General features: G+C 42.3%; 1 protein-coding gene across 1 annotated transcript in view; it reads left to right on the top strand.

Annotated features, from left to right (window-relative positions):
- The first annotated feature begins 11,116 nt into the window (after nt 1-11,116).
- Sdc2 (syndecan 2) overlaps nt 11,117-16,855 on the top strand; it is a 97,184-nt gene continuing 91,445 nt past the window's right edge. The window contains exon 1 of the mRNA XM_005368146.3: nt 11,117-11,727. Coding sequence (XP_005368203.1) covers nt 11,668-11,727 — 60 coding nt within the window. The 5' untranslated portion in view covers nt 11,117-11,667. The remainder of the gene's footprint in view (nt 11,728-16,855) is intronic.

Raw genomic sequence — 16,855 nt, 5'->3', positions numbered from 1 at the left:
GTAACCACTATAGGTTTAATAGCCTCTTGTTAACATACATTTAAAGCTTTTTACAGGTGGGGACAGAGTGACAATGGATGGAGTTAAATTACCATTCTCCTAATTTCTGTTCCATCTACACAAACAATAATCCAACATACATCTTTACTCATAAAAGTGATGAGTCATTAGTTAAAAAAACAACTAAAAAACAAACTCTGAGCTTTAATTTTTGAGTGAAGGTATAACTCACAAAACAATCCCACACTAGTTTTGAATTATGATTAATAAAAGGGTTATTTATTTAAGGGGAAAAACTTACAAATTGAGTTAATGAAAACAAGTTTAAATTTCTGACCTAAATTCACTATTGAATCATCAATTTTCTGTTTTAATATGAAGTTGTGAAACATCTTTTTAAAAAGATAGGAGCTATAAATTATGGGGCTTCTTTTTGAGATAAAGGCCAAAATACTAAGTGTAATTGTTGGAAATCTCTGCTCCAGTCTAACTCGCTTTGTGGGTGCTTTGCATATTAAGCCTGAACTTTTAATTCAGCCTGATTTGATTTATTGCAATGGTGAAGAAACCCAATATCAGGGGACAGAAACCTTTCAGTAATCATAACAAAGCTATAAAATTCCATTCTGTTTCTTGGCATGAAGGAAACAAGAATTTTTGACTAAAGAATATAATCCAATGTTTTGATGTCTGCTTCAAGCTTTATATCTTGAAGCAATGGCTTTCATTATTTATGTTTGCAATTGATATTACTTTTTTTTTTTTTACAGATTGAGTTTTAAAGTATCACAAAGCATGGAGAGATGCACTAGTGAATTTTCAAGTAGTTTCAAATCTTACTCTGCATCTGGCTGCACACTGAATTGTGTATCTTCTAAACACCCGCAAGTGTCATTTCAGAAATCAAATACAAGTAATGGGAAGGGTGGAAAAGAAGGAGAAAAAAACAAAGGCTAAAGTGGAATGTTGTCTTTGGGCTCTGGTGGTGAAGAGAAGGTTCCTAAATTCTTAAAGAAATAAAGGTAAACAAATCAAAAGTCTCCCACAAAAGAACAGATAAAATGCTACCTGTATCTAGAGCTGACCTGGATGTCAGGGTCGCAGGTAAGCCAGCCCTGAGAGCGTGAGAGCAGAAGAACTGAGCCACACACCCTTGTGTGTCCTCTAATGCAATCAGGAGAAAGGGCCCTGCACCTTGCGTGGGCAAAACAACAGAGCTGGCCCTGGCTATATGAGTGAGGGAGACCACATTTTCTTTTCCATTCTTGGTTGAGGGGCATCTAGGTTGTTTCTAGGTTCTGGCTATTAAGAATAATGCTGCTTTGAACACAGTTGAGCAAGTGTCCTTGTGGTATGACTGAACATCCTTTTAGTATATGCCCAAGACTGGTATTGCTGGTTGCGAGGTAGATTGATTCCTAACCTTCTGAGAAATCACCACACTGATTTTCAAAGTAGCTGTACAAGTTAGCACTCCCACCAGCAGTGGAGGAGTTTCCCCTTATTATACATCCTCTCCAAAATAAACTGTAATCAACGTTTTTGATCTTAGCCATTCTGACAGGTAAAAGATGGTATCTCAGAGTCATTTTGATTTATGTTTCCCTGATGACTAAGGTTGTTGTGCAATTTCCTAAATGTCTTTTGGTTATTTTAGAGTCTTCTGTTGAGAATTCTATTTAGATCTATACCCCATTTTTAAATTGGATTATTTGGTATTTTGATATCTAGTTTCTTGAGGTCTTTATATATTTTGGATATCAGTCCTCTGTCATATGTGGGGTTGCTGAACATATTTTCACATTCTGTAGGTTGCCATTTTGTCTTATTTACAGTGTGTTTTCATTATAGAAGTTTTCAGTTTCAGAAGGTCCCATTTATTGATTGTTGAGTGTCTGTGCTACAGGTGTTATATTTAGGAAGTAGTCTCCTGTGCTAATGCAATCAAGGCTACTTCCTACTTCTATCAGCTTCAGTGTAACTGGATTTATGTTGAGGTCTTTTATCCTCTTGGAATTAAGTGATAAAAATGTTTTAAAGGTGCAGATATATGGAGAAAGGCACATAACATTACACTCTGACCTCTACACACATGAATACATTCCCGCACATGCATGTACACACACACACAAACACGTGCACATACATATGCTATACCCACACATAGAGTGCATTTAAAAAATTTTAGTTATATCAATTGGAGTAGACTAAGTCTCATTAGCAAAGTGATTTCCAAATGTCTTTGACTTTTCTCTCATATAACTATTTCTGTGGGATATAGTAAAAATATTATTGAATGAATGAATGAACAAATGACTAAATGGATGTGCGTTGAAATGGAGTGGAATCCACTAAAGATTGACTGTCAGACTCTAAAATAATAAAATTGTGTGGTAACCAACGAAGTTTGTGGTACTTGTCATAACAGACACAAGAAACTATGTATCTTCTCAATGATTTTCTAGGAGTGGTCACTAAATTCTGATCTAGGGAGGGCATTGAGTATGGATATTCAAAGCAGGCCACCTGGGTTCAACACTTGGCTCAGTAAGGTACTTGGTGTGCAACTGTAGTGATGTCAGTAATATTTCTTTGTGTTATAACTAAGAATGAGAACAATAACTACCTCACCGGGTTATTGAGAAGATTAAACATCTCTTTAAAGGAAGAGCTCATAATAGTGCCCGGCATGTAGGAAGCATTACACTGTGGAAGCATTTGTTATTTATTCTTAATTTTATATTCTCATCCTATGCTGAGAGCTGTTCCTGCTGGTGAACTTTGTTCGCGAGTTTAAAACATATCCATGGGAGGGTTCTGCCAAGTCACCCCATCCCAGGTGGAAGGTCAGTTCATTCTGCTCAGAACGTTCTTTCTATCCCAGAAACCTGAGGATGACTCCCCTGTCAATCTGACAGAGATTTGGGGGCTCCCTGGTGCCTAGATACCTTGCCCCCATTTGCCTATCGTTAATGTGCTTGTCTCTTCAGCTTGCGATGAGGCTGTAACTGAGGGTTTAGCCTTGTCAATTTTGGTCAGGGGAAGCCTTCCTCAGCTCGCCTTGTGGAAGGCTATGTTGGTTCTGCATGCTGTCACACAGGGCAGAAAGACTCCACTGCTACAGCTATGCCCTTGTATGTCCTTTTTTCACTATATCCCCCCAAAAATGTACCCCATGAGTATATGAAATTCTTCCCTGGTTCCTGTTTCCAGGCGACACAAAGTAAAATGTTATCTGAGACTTCAAGACACTTGGTGAGGTTGCTTAAGGGTCACAATACCTGAGGCCAAGAACCAATAAAGAAATGTGGGACTGTAGGAGAGAGATTGTGGCGAGATGTACAGAAAGGCCTGGTTTGGGTCAACACAGGACCTGGATGCACTTAATTGAAAACCACATGCTTAGACCATGTTTCCCTGGCCACCTTCAGATGTCATTGCTTCTGTTCACAGAATGTGATTTTCAATCCAACCTTAGTTGTTACCAAGCCCACTTGGAAGGAAGGAAGGAAGGAAGGAAGGAAGGAAGGAAGGAAGGAAGGAAGGGAGGGAGGGAGGGAGGGAGGGAGAAAGGGAAGACAAAATAAAAACCCAGTAACACTTCTTTCCCTTAAGGCTTTCTTTAGTTTTTAGGTCTTAAAAAGTAAAACTTAAAAACTCAATCTTTTGATGCGTAAAGAAATTGACTATAGTAAAGTTGTACTTGTAGATTTTCCTGAAGAGAACAAACACAAAAAGATGAACCAAACTATTAAAATGTGAGGTATCTCAGCAATTTCTTTCACTATCCTTTTGTTTTGTCTTCCAGCAGAGTATACAGTGCTAAATATTAAGTGTTTACTGCCACACTATCTCAATACTTTAATACAGTTTCTGTAGTTTGCACCTTTGTATTTCCTCCTGATTTCCTCACCACCTAAGACAAGGCTCGCCTCATTGAAATTCTTCTTTTTCTCATTGTTCTACAAATGCAAATCCTCCCTATCCTCACAACAGAGCTATAAGAACATTACTTTCTACCTCCACTGGGAAAAAATTGGACAGAGTCCCTGAAAAGAAACTGTGCATATGTTCACTATAGTCCAGATAATCAGTCTGACCAACAGTATCCTCCCCAGGACACAAACTGATTCAATGAAAGGAGTGTCCGACAATGACTGATCACTTACCACTGGACAAGACAAGAAAATGGCCATCAGTGGCTTCATCCCCCATTTACATCTGTATCTCCTTTCCTCTCACCCACTGCCATCCAGACTTTTTTGAACAGTTGCCAGGAACCAAACACAAACAAACAAAGTCATGGGAAGTGCATCTGAGTTGACAGGAGGGAGGAAGGGAGGGAGGGATGGTGGGAAGAAGGGAGGGGAAGGCTTCCCTAGGGTTGCAGGACACCAGAGGTAACAGCCTCAACAGCCCTGGCTGACTGGACCAGAGATGCTCAAGCATCTAAGCAGCAGGGACAAAGGGACTGGGAGGGAGCTTAGCAGTGGTGTGATCTCCTAACATGTGTAAGACCCCGGGTTCCATTCCCTAGACTGCTAAGTACATTCATTGACAAGTTAAAGGTGATGTGCAGAAGAGAGTGGAGAAAACTGTGCTGTCTTGTCCTCTATAGTTTTCCTGCTTCATATATACTAGCAAAATGTTTTGACACTTTCCTGTTGAGAATTTTCAATGTAATTTTTTTTATTTTCATCTTTTTTATTATTGTTGTTTTCGTAGTATAAACTTGCAACTTGGAAGGGATGGAAAAGATAATATTGCTCTCCCCGTTTACTGCTTTCTTTAAAATATACACTAATGTGGCTGGAAAGATGTTTTGATTGTTAAGAGTGTATACTGCTCTTGCAGAGGACCCAAGGTTGCTTTTCAGAACTCATGTCTAGTGGCTCACAATTACTTATAACTCCAAATCCAATGTGTCCAACTCTCTCTTCTGGCTTCAGACGGCACCCGCACATACCTACACACAAATAGACAGATATATAAATAATTAACAGTAAAATAAATTTTAAAAAATTATACACAGTAATATATGTGGGACTTTGCTGAGGCGTTTTCTTATAATTAGTTACTGCATCATTTTAAAATGTAAACAAATTTTGGTGCCAGATTAGAGCCCAGATGCCTTATAATTACTGCAAGGAGAAATGACGACTCATGCTAGCAAATACATCACACAATACTTAATCATACTAAACTGTTTTTGTTTCTAACAAGGTCTTGTAAACCATGGTAATTCCTATTTAAAATATCAAAAACGTAGACAGAACAGAACAATTTGTCCAAAAATCGCCGCACTGTAAAAGAAGAAGGCAAGAACTCTTTGATCTGAACCCCTAGAACCTAAGGTAGCTTCCAATTCCATGGAAGAAAAAACCTGCAGTACATATTTGTAAACATAAAACAAAAATATAAGGTCTAGTCTATTGTCTACTGCTCGCTCAAGTTTTAGAGTTTTAGTCAGTTTCAACATTTTTGGGCGTTTGCTTGTTTGTGCTGAGAAACGGTCTCTGGCAGCCCAGACTGACCTCGAAATTGCTTATGCCAGAGTGACACTGGGTTCCATTTCCTTTTGCCTTCACCACCCAAGCATGCTTTCACCACAGGCTTAATTTTCAACAGTTGTGTGAGTTTACTCCTAGTGTCAACTAAACCTTAGTGTAAATTACTGCTAACAACATTACTACTTTACAAGTTTTCTAAGCAGAAAGAAGTAAAACAATATATGTTCTTCTACATGTTCCTACCCTTAGCTGGGTATTCTTTTATTCATAAACACCTACACTGTTATATGCTTTTATGACTTACCTCTTGAATATCTACCTTGAGACCACTAAAGTTCAGAACTGTAACTCAAGCCTAAATCTTTAAAATGTATTCTTTGGTCTATGCCAAAGGATCTGTAGAAAAAAACCTGGATGGACTGGTGGCTAGTGGGTATGGAAACTTGAGGAATCAGGTTGAGGGTGGGCAAAGGGGGACAGTGCTGAGGGAGATGGTTGGAAAAGGGAGCATTATGCAAGAAATTCCCATGAGTCTAGAAGGATGACTCCAGCTAAGACTCCTGGTAGCAGTGGATGCATAACCTGAATTGGCTATCCCCCTGGTTGTCATCAGAGAACCTTCATCTAATGATCAATGGAGGCAGATTCAGAGATCCAAGACCAAACACTGGGCAGACTCTGGGAGTCCTTCTGAGGAGAAGTGGGGATTATAGGAGCCAGGGGTGTCAGGGAAATTGGAGGAAAACCCACAGAAAATAGGAGCCTGGCTCATGGGAACTCACAGTCTGAACCAGCAACCAGTGAGCCTGCATGGGGCCAACCTGGGCCCTCTGCATATAAATGACAGTAGTGTAGTTTGGTCTCTTTGTGGGACTCCTGGCAATGGAAACAGAGGCTGTTTCTGGTGCTCTGGCTGGCTCTTGGGCACCTATTCCTCACACTGGATTGCCTTGCCCAGCCTCAATACAGGGGAAGGTGCTTGGTCTTATAACATGCTTTGCTGATGCCCATGGAAGGCCTGCCCATTTCTGAGCAAATGTGGAGAAGGAGTGGACTGAGGTGAAGTGGTTGGGATATAAAATAAATTAATTAAATGAAAAAGATCGATATCCCTCAACAACAACAACAAAAAAGACAGGAAGAAAGAAAAAAGTAAGAAAGAAAACTCACAGGACTGGAGAGATGACTCAGCGGTTAGGAGCACTGCTACTCTTCCAAAGGACCCAGGTTCAATTCACAACACTGACATGGCAGTTCACAAGTCTCTGTAACCCAAGTTTCAGGGGCTCTGGCATCCTCATCGTACATAATAAATAAATAAATCTGAAAACCAAAAGGGAAAATTCACATGCCTACCTAAGAGAGCACCCTAGCAAGATGGTCAAGCATGTTTGCTGACTACACTGCCAGGGAAGCAGACTCAAGTGTTTTATTTCCTATCTCATCTAGGGATAATTTATGTATTTTGCAGTTTTTCTTTTTTGTCTGTTTCATAGTAATGGAAACATGAGTTTTGTTCTATATCAGCACCATGCTGATTTTGTAAAGCTGAAACCAGACAACTTCCTTGGCAAAGACTTGTGGAAGGCACCAAGCAGTGGAACGTTTGGTTCTAAAAATAGATTTCATTTGGATTGCCTGCAGACTTTTGTCACAACCTCAGTTCACTTGCTATTATTAGCAATTAGTGATTAATAGTTGGCTGACTAGGTTTGCTTTGTTTTCAAGTACTGTCACCTTTCTGTTATATCACTTTTCAGGATGATACCTCCAAATTGATTTCTAGCCTAGACCCACGGTAACATTTCATGGAGCAGCAAGTGGAGAACAACCAAAAACTGTGAAGTGACATCTTTTTGCTTTTGCAACTTCACATACTTGACAGCTTACCTTGGGATGTAGCACCTGTTTGTCGAAGTTCATAATTGACATTAGAAATGCTAGCACTCAGCTATGTTCATAGCAGCGTTGTTTGTCATAGCCAGAACCCGGAAACAACTTAATGCCCCTCTACCGAAAAATGGATAAGGAAAATGTGGTACATTTACACAATGGGGTACTACACAGCAGAAAAAAATAACGATACCTTAAAATTTTGAGGAAAATGGATGGAGCTAGAAAACATCATTTTGAGTGAGGTAACCCAAACACAGAAAGACAAGTATCACATGCACTAATTCATAAGTGGTTTTTAACCATAAAGCAAAGAAAACCAGCCCAGAAATCACAATCTCAGAGAACCTAGACAATAATGAGGACCCTAAGAGAGGCATACATAGATCTAATCTACATGAGAAGTAGAAAAAGACAAGATCTTCTGAGTAAATTGGGAGCATGGGACTTTGGGAAGTGGTTGAAGGGGAGAGGGAGGGAGGGGAGCAGAGAAAAAAATGTGGGCTCCAGGGATAGAACTGATGTCATCACATTGACAGCAACATCCTAAACCTGCGAACCATATCACTGGCCCTCATTTTATATAGTTTCTTCTGAGATGCCAGCACTAGTACAGGTAGGAAGACATCAGTTAAGAAGATTTTCTTACTATATCCTTCAAAGTTTAGTCTGTAAGCTGGAAGTTCTCAGATCACATGATAATGATCTCTGGTCTGCCCACAGCTATCTTATCTGTATCAGATATACTTCACAAAATTCAACTGAATTTTAGTCTCTTTCAATTTTTATAAAAAAATTCACTTAGCAAAATGCAGGCATATGCCTTCATAATTTCCAGAATTAGAGGCATGGCTGATGAACACTAGTGGTCCTTAGCTAAACCCTTCTGCATAGGCGATATGGATAGCCAACTCATGTGGAATCATTTCTTATACTGTCAGATTGTCCCTCTCATCTTACCTGATGATGCTTTTGAACACAAGATCATGGATTACTTTATTTTTCTGCACTTTATAGTGACTCTTACATTGGTACCAATTCCCTTATGAGATAAAGGCTCAGGCTTGTGGGTTATTTTCTTCAAAGTATAAGTCACAGAGAGTCCAGTAAATACCAAGAGCTTTGGAGTTTGTCTTCGGGGAAGCTGACAGATACATCTCTTCTGTAGATACATCTGCTTATTAATTTTTATCACTTCCTGTCCAAGCTGAATCAGAGTTTCTTGTTAAGTAAATGCTTGATAAACAAAATGAATTCATAATCCAATTTTACTCAAGATAGGAATTATGTTTATAGTTCCTTTCATATTTCTTTTATGCCTGTATTATTCAGAGTTTTTTTCCAGTTTCTCACCAAATTGTAGTCTTATTATAGCTTCCAGATGTTAATTGTTGGAGAAAACAGAGGTGTCAATATACAACCAAGCCTCAGGGATGAAAAGTAGACTGAGTCCTTTGTGGGGACAGAGGTGATAATTTATAGCTTAAAATAGATTTATTTTATTTTTATGTGTCTGTTTCTGTGGGATATGTGCAGATGAGTGCAGGTGCCTGTGGTGGTTACAGTCCAGTGTGAGTATTGGGAACCACATCTCTGCAAAACTGATGTGTGCTCCTAACTTTTGAGCTGTTCTAACAGAACTTTTCCTGGGGAGGCACAACACACATGTCTATTCACCCCAGATAGGGAGCCCAAGACAGACAATGTACAAACACTACTAAAGTACAGTTTGGTGAACCAAACTGAGTTTTACTGGGGTTGCTTACCTACAGGAATGTGGTTAAGGGATTACTTACAGGAACAGAAAAAACTCAATGGAGGCTGCATTGCCAAAGCCCACCTTGCATGGATGATGCTCACAGCTTTGAACATGGAACACCCTGCACACCTACAGGCAGCTCAACAGGCTTGAGAGTGACCGTTCTAGTTGCCTTAGTTGGTCTAAACCTCTTCATGTCAGCTGGTCTGGTCTTAGAGTCTTCTTGAAGCTTTTCTCCGCTAAGAGTCTTCTCTACATCTCAGCTCTCTCCTATAACCTTGACTTACAGCTTTTTGAACATAGTGTTAATCTTTTTTGTGAAACCTCAGAACCTTCCATTTCTAACCATGTTCTTCAACCACAAAGTGTTCCCCTTACAAATAAGTCCATAGCTGATTCTTTCAGAAGCCAAGCTCACTCTTCTCTTTCTCCATTCCCCCTTTTAGGTTGCTCATAAGCAGGAAGTTGGTACTCTGAGCAAGAGTTGATGTCATAACTTGTGATTGTCCTGTTAAGTTTTCCTTTGAGATTTAGAACAGTGATTTATCACCAAAACATCCTAACAGTCACTTAAGATGTGACCACAGTTTACTCTGAATTCCAAAATGGTTACGGCCTCATGGCTGTATCTTTATGTATGAGTGTCTTAAAGGGGCACAGCTTTTATATAGTATGGCTTGAGCTTTGGAGTAGTATTTACCTACAACATAGTAAATGTGTATTTTTTTTTTAAAGATTTTATTTATTTATTCTGTATACAACATTCTGCCTCCATGTATGCCTGAATGCCAGAAGAGGGCACCAGATCTCATTACAGATGGTTGTGAACCACCATGTGGTTGCTGGGAATTGAACTCATTACCTCTGGAAGAGCAGCCAGGGCTCTTAACCACTGAGCCATCTCTCCAGTCCCCTAAATGTGTATTTTTAATGTATCCCAAATGATAATAAAATAGCCACCAATCTGAAAAGTCCCCATCCTCTGGGAATGGGTACCGTAGAAGAAAATTGATTCACAATTCATTTGGTTCCTAAATCAAAGAGGAAAACAGCAGTAGAAATTATAAGGGTCTGTGCCTGCCTGGTTCTGCAGCACAGCACCGCACTGGACTGCAAGGCAAAGCCTGATACTTCAGGTCAGTCTCTTCCACGCAGGGAATGCATACTCATTTTTTTCTTCAAGCTGGGAACGACTTTACCCTTCTCTGAACTTTCCTTTCATCTGCTATTTTCTAGAATCTCTAATTTTTCATCCCTATTTGTTGCTTCCATATGTAAACACACTATGTGGTAACTGAACTTAGAAGATGTCTGAGGGGGTGTATAGGGGGTGAGCACAAACTGTGGACGGCAGAAATGGCTTTTAAACCTTTTATGAAGCTGAGCTTTGGAGCCTTTGTGTTTTTGGATCCCCCTTCCTCTGCTTTTTTTTTGGGGGGGGGTCGAGGATAATCTTATCACGCACTTGTTGCACTCTTATCTTTTCTGGATTGCAATTTTCGTGATCTGGTGACCTGTGAACACTGTAATTGCTTGAAAGGAATCTATAAACTTTCTCATTTTCCCGACTCTCATCGCTGTTTCTTTATAGTGACCTCACAAGGCAGAAAAGGCTCAGTGTGCCCATCAGCTTTTACCGATTTTTCTTCAGAAAATTAAAGCGAAGAAAAAGAAAAGGAAGGGAAAAGAGATGGTGAAGAGAGGAGAGGGCGTTGAGAAGGGGAAAGGGGAGCGAGAAAATGAAAGAGTACTGAGGTTTGCTGAGGCACGTTCCTGGGGCAGCCACAGCACGGAGTCGCGGTCTCCCACTGGCTGTGGAAGCTGCCAATCGCAGTGTAATCCTGTAAGAATTTCTCCCGGGTTTATCCCGGAGCCATTGCCGCCTCCTCTCCCCTAGTCGCCAGGAGGAACCGGGAGCTGTAAGCGTGGAAGAGAGGGAAGGTGGGGGCGGAGGAGGCAGAGGCGGAGCAGGACCAGGGAGAGGACGCAGAGGGGGTGGAGGGCGGAATCGAGGGGAGGACCCGGGAGGCGGAGGCGCGCAGAAGGAGGGGCGCAGCAGCCAAGCCACTAGCCCGGCCCCGGAGCGCTGTTCTTCAGATACTCCCGGAGCTCAGGCCGCGCATATCGCGCGTCCCCTCCGCTCTGCACCCCAAACTTCAGCGGCAGCTCCTTTTTCGAGCTTGCTTCAAATCAGACTGCACTACGACCCGGACACCGAGTCCGCGGAGTGAAAGCACACCGGCGAGCAGAACCAGCACAGAGAAGCAGCCTCACGAAGCAGCAACTCCGGGTTGGGAGAGCAGAAACCAACAAGTGAGAAGGCGCCGCATTCCAGGACGCAGCGCAAAAGCCGTAGCAGGCGCCAGAGGAGACAGCTAACGCCCGGAATCTGAGCCCGAGCTCGAGACGAGCTCCTACGGCTGCTCAGCTCAGATATCTCTAGGCCCCCTGCGCTGTCCCCTGTGCTTCGTTTCATCGCATTGCGAGTCACGTCCCCAGGGGAATATGCAGTGCGCGTGGATCCTGCTCACCTTGGGCTTGATGGCCTGCGTGTCGGCTGAGACGGTGAGTGAGCCAGGCCGGGGACCCGCACTGTTTTGGGTGCCCAGGCTAGAAGAGGAGCCAGCGGGTAATTGGGGAGCGCCACCTGGGGGATCTCCCATCCATAGACGTGGGGCTGACTAGGATCTGCCGAGACAAATGAGCTTGCTTTTCCACCGCTTACCCCTGGTCCGTTCCTTTCACCTCTTGCAGAATTGAGCTGCTACAGAGTGTTAGCCCATGTCTTCGGGGATGGGGGCACAATAATTGCATCTCAAAGGCTCCTAAAGTCACTCTCAACTTTTCGGTCTCAGGGGACTTTGTGGTGTGGTCCAGGAAGGACAGAGGGCTAAGAGTGGCCGGTCGTGAGAGCACCGCTAAGGCAGGAAAGGATCCTGTAAGCTCTCGCACTGGGCAAGCCCCAGGGACGAGTTGGAAACTTTGGGGAGGGGCTGTTGCTCGAGACCCTCTACTCCAGGCTTTGTGCTTGACTGAAAGCAAGTTTAGGGAGAAAGAAACTCGAGAGTATGGGGAGAGGAAAGTTTGTAAAAGTTCATTTGTTTGATGCCCCCTGTTGCTGTGGCAAGACATCCACAGTCCGTGGAGACACTGTCGGTGGTCTAGTTCGGAAACGGACCAGGTCTCTGGCCTCTGGTGTCTTCCACGAGCCCTTCTCGTGGAGAGAGGCCCGGAGCTTTAGGGGAGAGAGGAAATTTTAATCCGATGGCATTGGAATGTCGTAAAATGGAAAGGTGAAGGCACTTGTGACATTGCTATGGTCCGCAGAACCTCTGGCTTTTGGGGAATGAAGACTTGTCTCCTGCCACCCTCACGACCCAGTGGGTCTCGTACTCTTGTGAGAGAGACTGTCTTCTTCCAGTGCCAGCTTCATCTCTTGGTGGCGGTGGGGATTTGATTTCTCCTCGAGATTTCCTTTCTGGGATTGGAGTTTGTTTCTCCGAATTGCCCAATGAACGCCCTCTAATGGTAAATGCCTTCCAGGCTCGCGACTGGTGCGGTGGCCTCTACCTGGGCCACTGCAGCTGTTTTGGCAGATGGAAGTCAAAGCACCTTCTATTGGCTTGCAGCCCCAGGGCTTCCTTCACAATTAAGCATGCTGCTCTTTCCTTTCCTCTTGTTCTCTACGCCACTGCTTTGGCTTCTTGTAACTTGTCCAATTCGAATTAATGGAAAGGTTCCTTTGAAAATACTGTATATCTTTAGTTGGGTTTGGAAGTCTCTCCTTTTTGACCCTAGGCAATTAGGGATTGGGAAACCTTTTGGCATCCAGCAGAAGATGGACGTTTGAGATTGGGAGTGGGAGGTGGGCGCGAGATGCTGTGCCAGTCAGAAGGTCGCTGTACATTGTTTGAGAGGCTGGGGAACTTAGAATTGGAAACTGTATTTGAACTATTGGGATGTGAAAGTACAGCTTTGAGACCTATGGGATTTCTCACTGGCAAATGATGTTTAATCCGTTGGAATTAGTAATCTCTTCCGATTAATTCTGAACTTTAGCTTGTTATAAACCAAAAGGGAGCTATTTTGTGTTTGTTTAAGAAAAAAAAACATTGCTCATCTGTTGCAAAATAGGGCAACAGAACAATTAAATTATTTTCAGAGCAGTTCCCTGTAAACTGTAGAGTTGGGGGACTTTTTCTTTACAGCACCCCATTCAGAGATTTGCTAGGAAATGTTCCCCTTTGGGAATTCCAGGGAAGAAAAGCCCTTTGGAGTTTCTGTGTGGGTTTGATAGCTCCTTAAGGGATAATGGGTTTTGTTGCTTTTTTGTTTGTTTGTTTTCTGAAATTTGCTTGTCTCCTCTCCCTGCCACATTTCTCTCAACGTCCTTATTTTTGGGGCTCTACCATTTTCTCAGTTCAAACCAGAACTGAATGTTTTCCAAGTGAACAGTTTTATTGGAAAGATTATGTTTTGAGCTCTTGAACTGTCATTCAAAGGGTGATTAAATATTTTTAAAATGTCAACTTGAGAATCCTACATAGTGCCTTTGCTGGGAGGTGAGTCAGTCTTTCTCAGTAAAAGCTGTTTCAAAACCCAGATCGCTAAAAGCCCGTTTATATTGCTTTCCTGTCTCTTATTTGCCTCACCTAGAGCAGCATAAATATACCCATACTCGAAAGATATAACTTTTAAAGGGTTAACTGTTACAAGACATTATTTTCAGAACTTTGTATTTTAATTTGGAAACTGCAATGGTGTCCTAGGTTTAACAACTAATGATTGACCTCAAAGATTCTTTTGGCAAGGAAGGAAAAATATTGGCAGCTAGTGAATTCTTTAGTTTTATACTTAGTTCAGAGGGTAGAGAAATGTCTCAGGCACTAAGGTTCAAAACTGTTTGGGGAAAGGAACTAGGGGTCCCCTCCTGAATACAGAGACAGCAGGGACGCCTGTTTCTAGTGATCCATCTATACTTCCCACTGACAGCTGAGGACTTTCGCTGCCGGGAGGATGTGAAGGGAGAGGCCAGCTGAGTGGGGCAGCAGTGACGTGCTGCTAGGTTTTCTGTCCGTTTTTTTTTTTTACATGACTGTTTATCTTTAGAAATAATATAGTGCAGAGTTCTATAAACATGTAATTTGAACTGGAAATATGTTTAAGGAAAGGAAGCATTTTGAACTGGTGGAATTTTATAAACATGCTTAGATGTGTGTAAATTAAAAGAAACTCTCAAGGCATTTGGAGCTATGCGCTATCCCAAAAGGCATTATGAAAGTCAGGCTCTAGAAAGCTTGCACCAGAAAGGAAGTTAAGGTTGAAATACTATAGTTCTTAGCAGTCTTTTTTTTAAATGTATTTTGTCAGTTCTAATGGGACAAATTACTTGTGCTGGAGAGTTTGGCGGAAACAAAAAACAAAGGCTCTTTATCTCTCAGTTCAATATTAGCAGTAGACTCTCATTTAAGAGGAAAAGCTCGGAGGATGGGTGTTCAAGAAGAAATTTGAGTATGTCTTGGAACGCTTGCTTATAGGGACTGGAATGCCCTTTTATTTTCATTAAACATGTTAATCAATAAATAGTACTTTTGTATATTTATGAGATGACCTATGATATTTTGATCCATGTATGCATTATGTGCTGTTCAGATCAAGGTCATATTCCGTGAAAGTCAGCCTACCAGTGGACTGTGTACATAATCATTCAAATGGCACCTCAGATAATCATTAGTTGAGAAAGAATTTTGAAATGCCAGCTAGTTTTTCCAAAAGCAAGATCTGTTTTTCAAGCTCTAGAAGCCCCCAACCATACACACTAGACCTGACCAAAGGTGACTTGGAGTCTTCTGGAAACTATCTGTCCGGAGGCTGACTTGGCTATGTAGAGCTTAGCCAGCTCTGCCATTAATTAAGGTTTACAACAAGTCTAGTCAAGCCATTGTGCTATTGGCATGTCTGCTGGCTGTGACCCAGCGGGTCCTCTCAGCTGAGGTTCGCACCAAGCTGTCCTTCCTCCCCTGCCAGAAAACCAAACTACAAGATCTCACCCATCATTCTGTCATTCCCAGGGCAGAAAGAAGGCCTGCCATTCATACCTGTGCCAACAGTACATTCCAGTATCTGAAAGACACCTTATTCTTTCATGGAGTAGGAACCAAAATAAACCTCAGAAGAAAGCCCACACCATGAAGAAGAGCTTTTACTGAGAACAAGGTGGTCTTGTTTTAACTTTTTAGTCTGCCACACCATTTTAATTCTAGTCCACCGACAGGAGTTTTGAAGAAACCCTTGATCTATTCATTCACCGTGGTTCCCGTCTATACCCCGCCTATGAAGTCACCATTTACTCAGCAGGCGACTCTTCCTATTAGGTGCTTAGGTGCTGGGATTAAGCCTGCAAATCTTCAGTGTCTTCTTAGTAGCTATGTAGCTACCATTCTTGGACTGGTGTTGAACTGCTCTGTGGTTTGCCCTTGATCACTTTGATGATGTTGCCTGTGGTCCAGAAACTCCCTTGTGTACTTGTCATGGTTTGGAGTCTGCAGCCTTGGGCAGATTTGTAAGCTGCTCCATGCTACTGCCACTTCCTAATTACTCCTTCCTGGACACTGTTGTAATCATTCCTTAGACACAGCTGACTTTTAAAGATTCCTCCTTTAGAATTCTGTGCATTAAACCTAGGCTTTAATAGCTTTGCATGATTATTCCAGTCCATCCTCCGCAACAGACCGACAGAGTCACTGGAAGGATGTAAAACTACAGATCTTAGAGGCTTATCTTAAACTTACACAGTCAGAGCCTCAGTGAGTGAGAATGGTGGAATAATTTGTATCTTTTACAAAGCATCTCTGATGGTTATAATGAGTCAGCTGCCCCTGGGAATCACAGGTTGCTCTGTAATTATGGCTTGCCCTGTAGCCCTTCTAGACCTCTTAGCTGTGGCTGGATTAAAGCATAAGTGGTTTGCCTTTGGGAGGCCAACAGGCCTGGGTTCCTATGACGGTGATTTGCCATTCTTTCGTTATGTTAGAGCTCACACAAAATACAACGCTCCAAGCCACTTACAAATGCATCTGTGTGAGTGACTCGGACCCTCAAAATGATCTTGCAACATGAATGTTGACTGTCTTGAGGGTGCAATAAGTGTACCTATGAATGGCAGAAAGCCCTAAGTGACTTTCTTCCTGTCTCTTGGCTTGTGTTCTTGGCTATGGAATACAGATACTACGTGAAGTGTTCTTTAAGGTCGCTTACCCTCTTTTGTATCTCATACCAAGACTGGCACCATCTGAAGGGAAGGGTGGTGCCTATAACTCTGCTCTGCACAGCACTGAATTCAGGTAGAGCCAAGACCTGATAAACCACTATGGATTGTGAGACTTTCAGCATGGATGCTGAAGTACTGGGCAGACAAGGATTAATGGGCACTTTTCTCCAGCTCAGTTTTGCTCAGCTCTCTGCTGCCTGTATGCTTGGGGTTCTCTGAATCCACCAGCTCCATGTGGCCTGGGCCAGTTGGCAGCTTTGTGTCCTTTTTGCCTCAGCTTCATTATCATGACAGGGAAAGCCAGAAGGTAAACAAGACACTGATGCAAAGTCCGGCATGTTAGTTGTGCTTGTTTACCCTTGGTCCTGTATTCTTCAGCTTGATAGAGAGACCAGCCATACATTCAGAGGTTTTAGGCCTCAG

Source organism: Microtus ochrogaster, unplaced genomic scaffold (assembly GCF_000317375.1).
Source record: "Microtus ochrogaster isolate Prairie Vole_2 unplaced genomic scaffold, MicOch1.0 UNK29, whole genome shotgun sequence".
Classification (NCBI taxonomy): domain Eukaryota; kingdom Metazoa; phylum Chordata; class Mammalia; order Rodentia; family Cricetidae; genus Microtus; species Microtus ochrogaster.
This window is presented reverse-complemented; position numbering and strand designations above follow the sequence as displayed.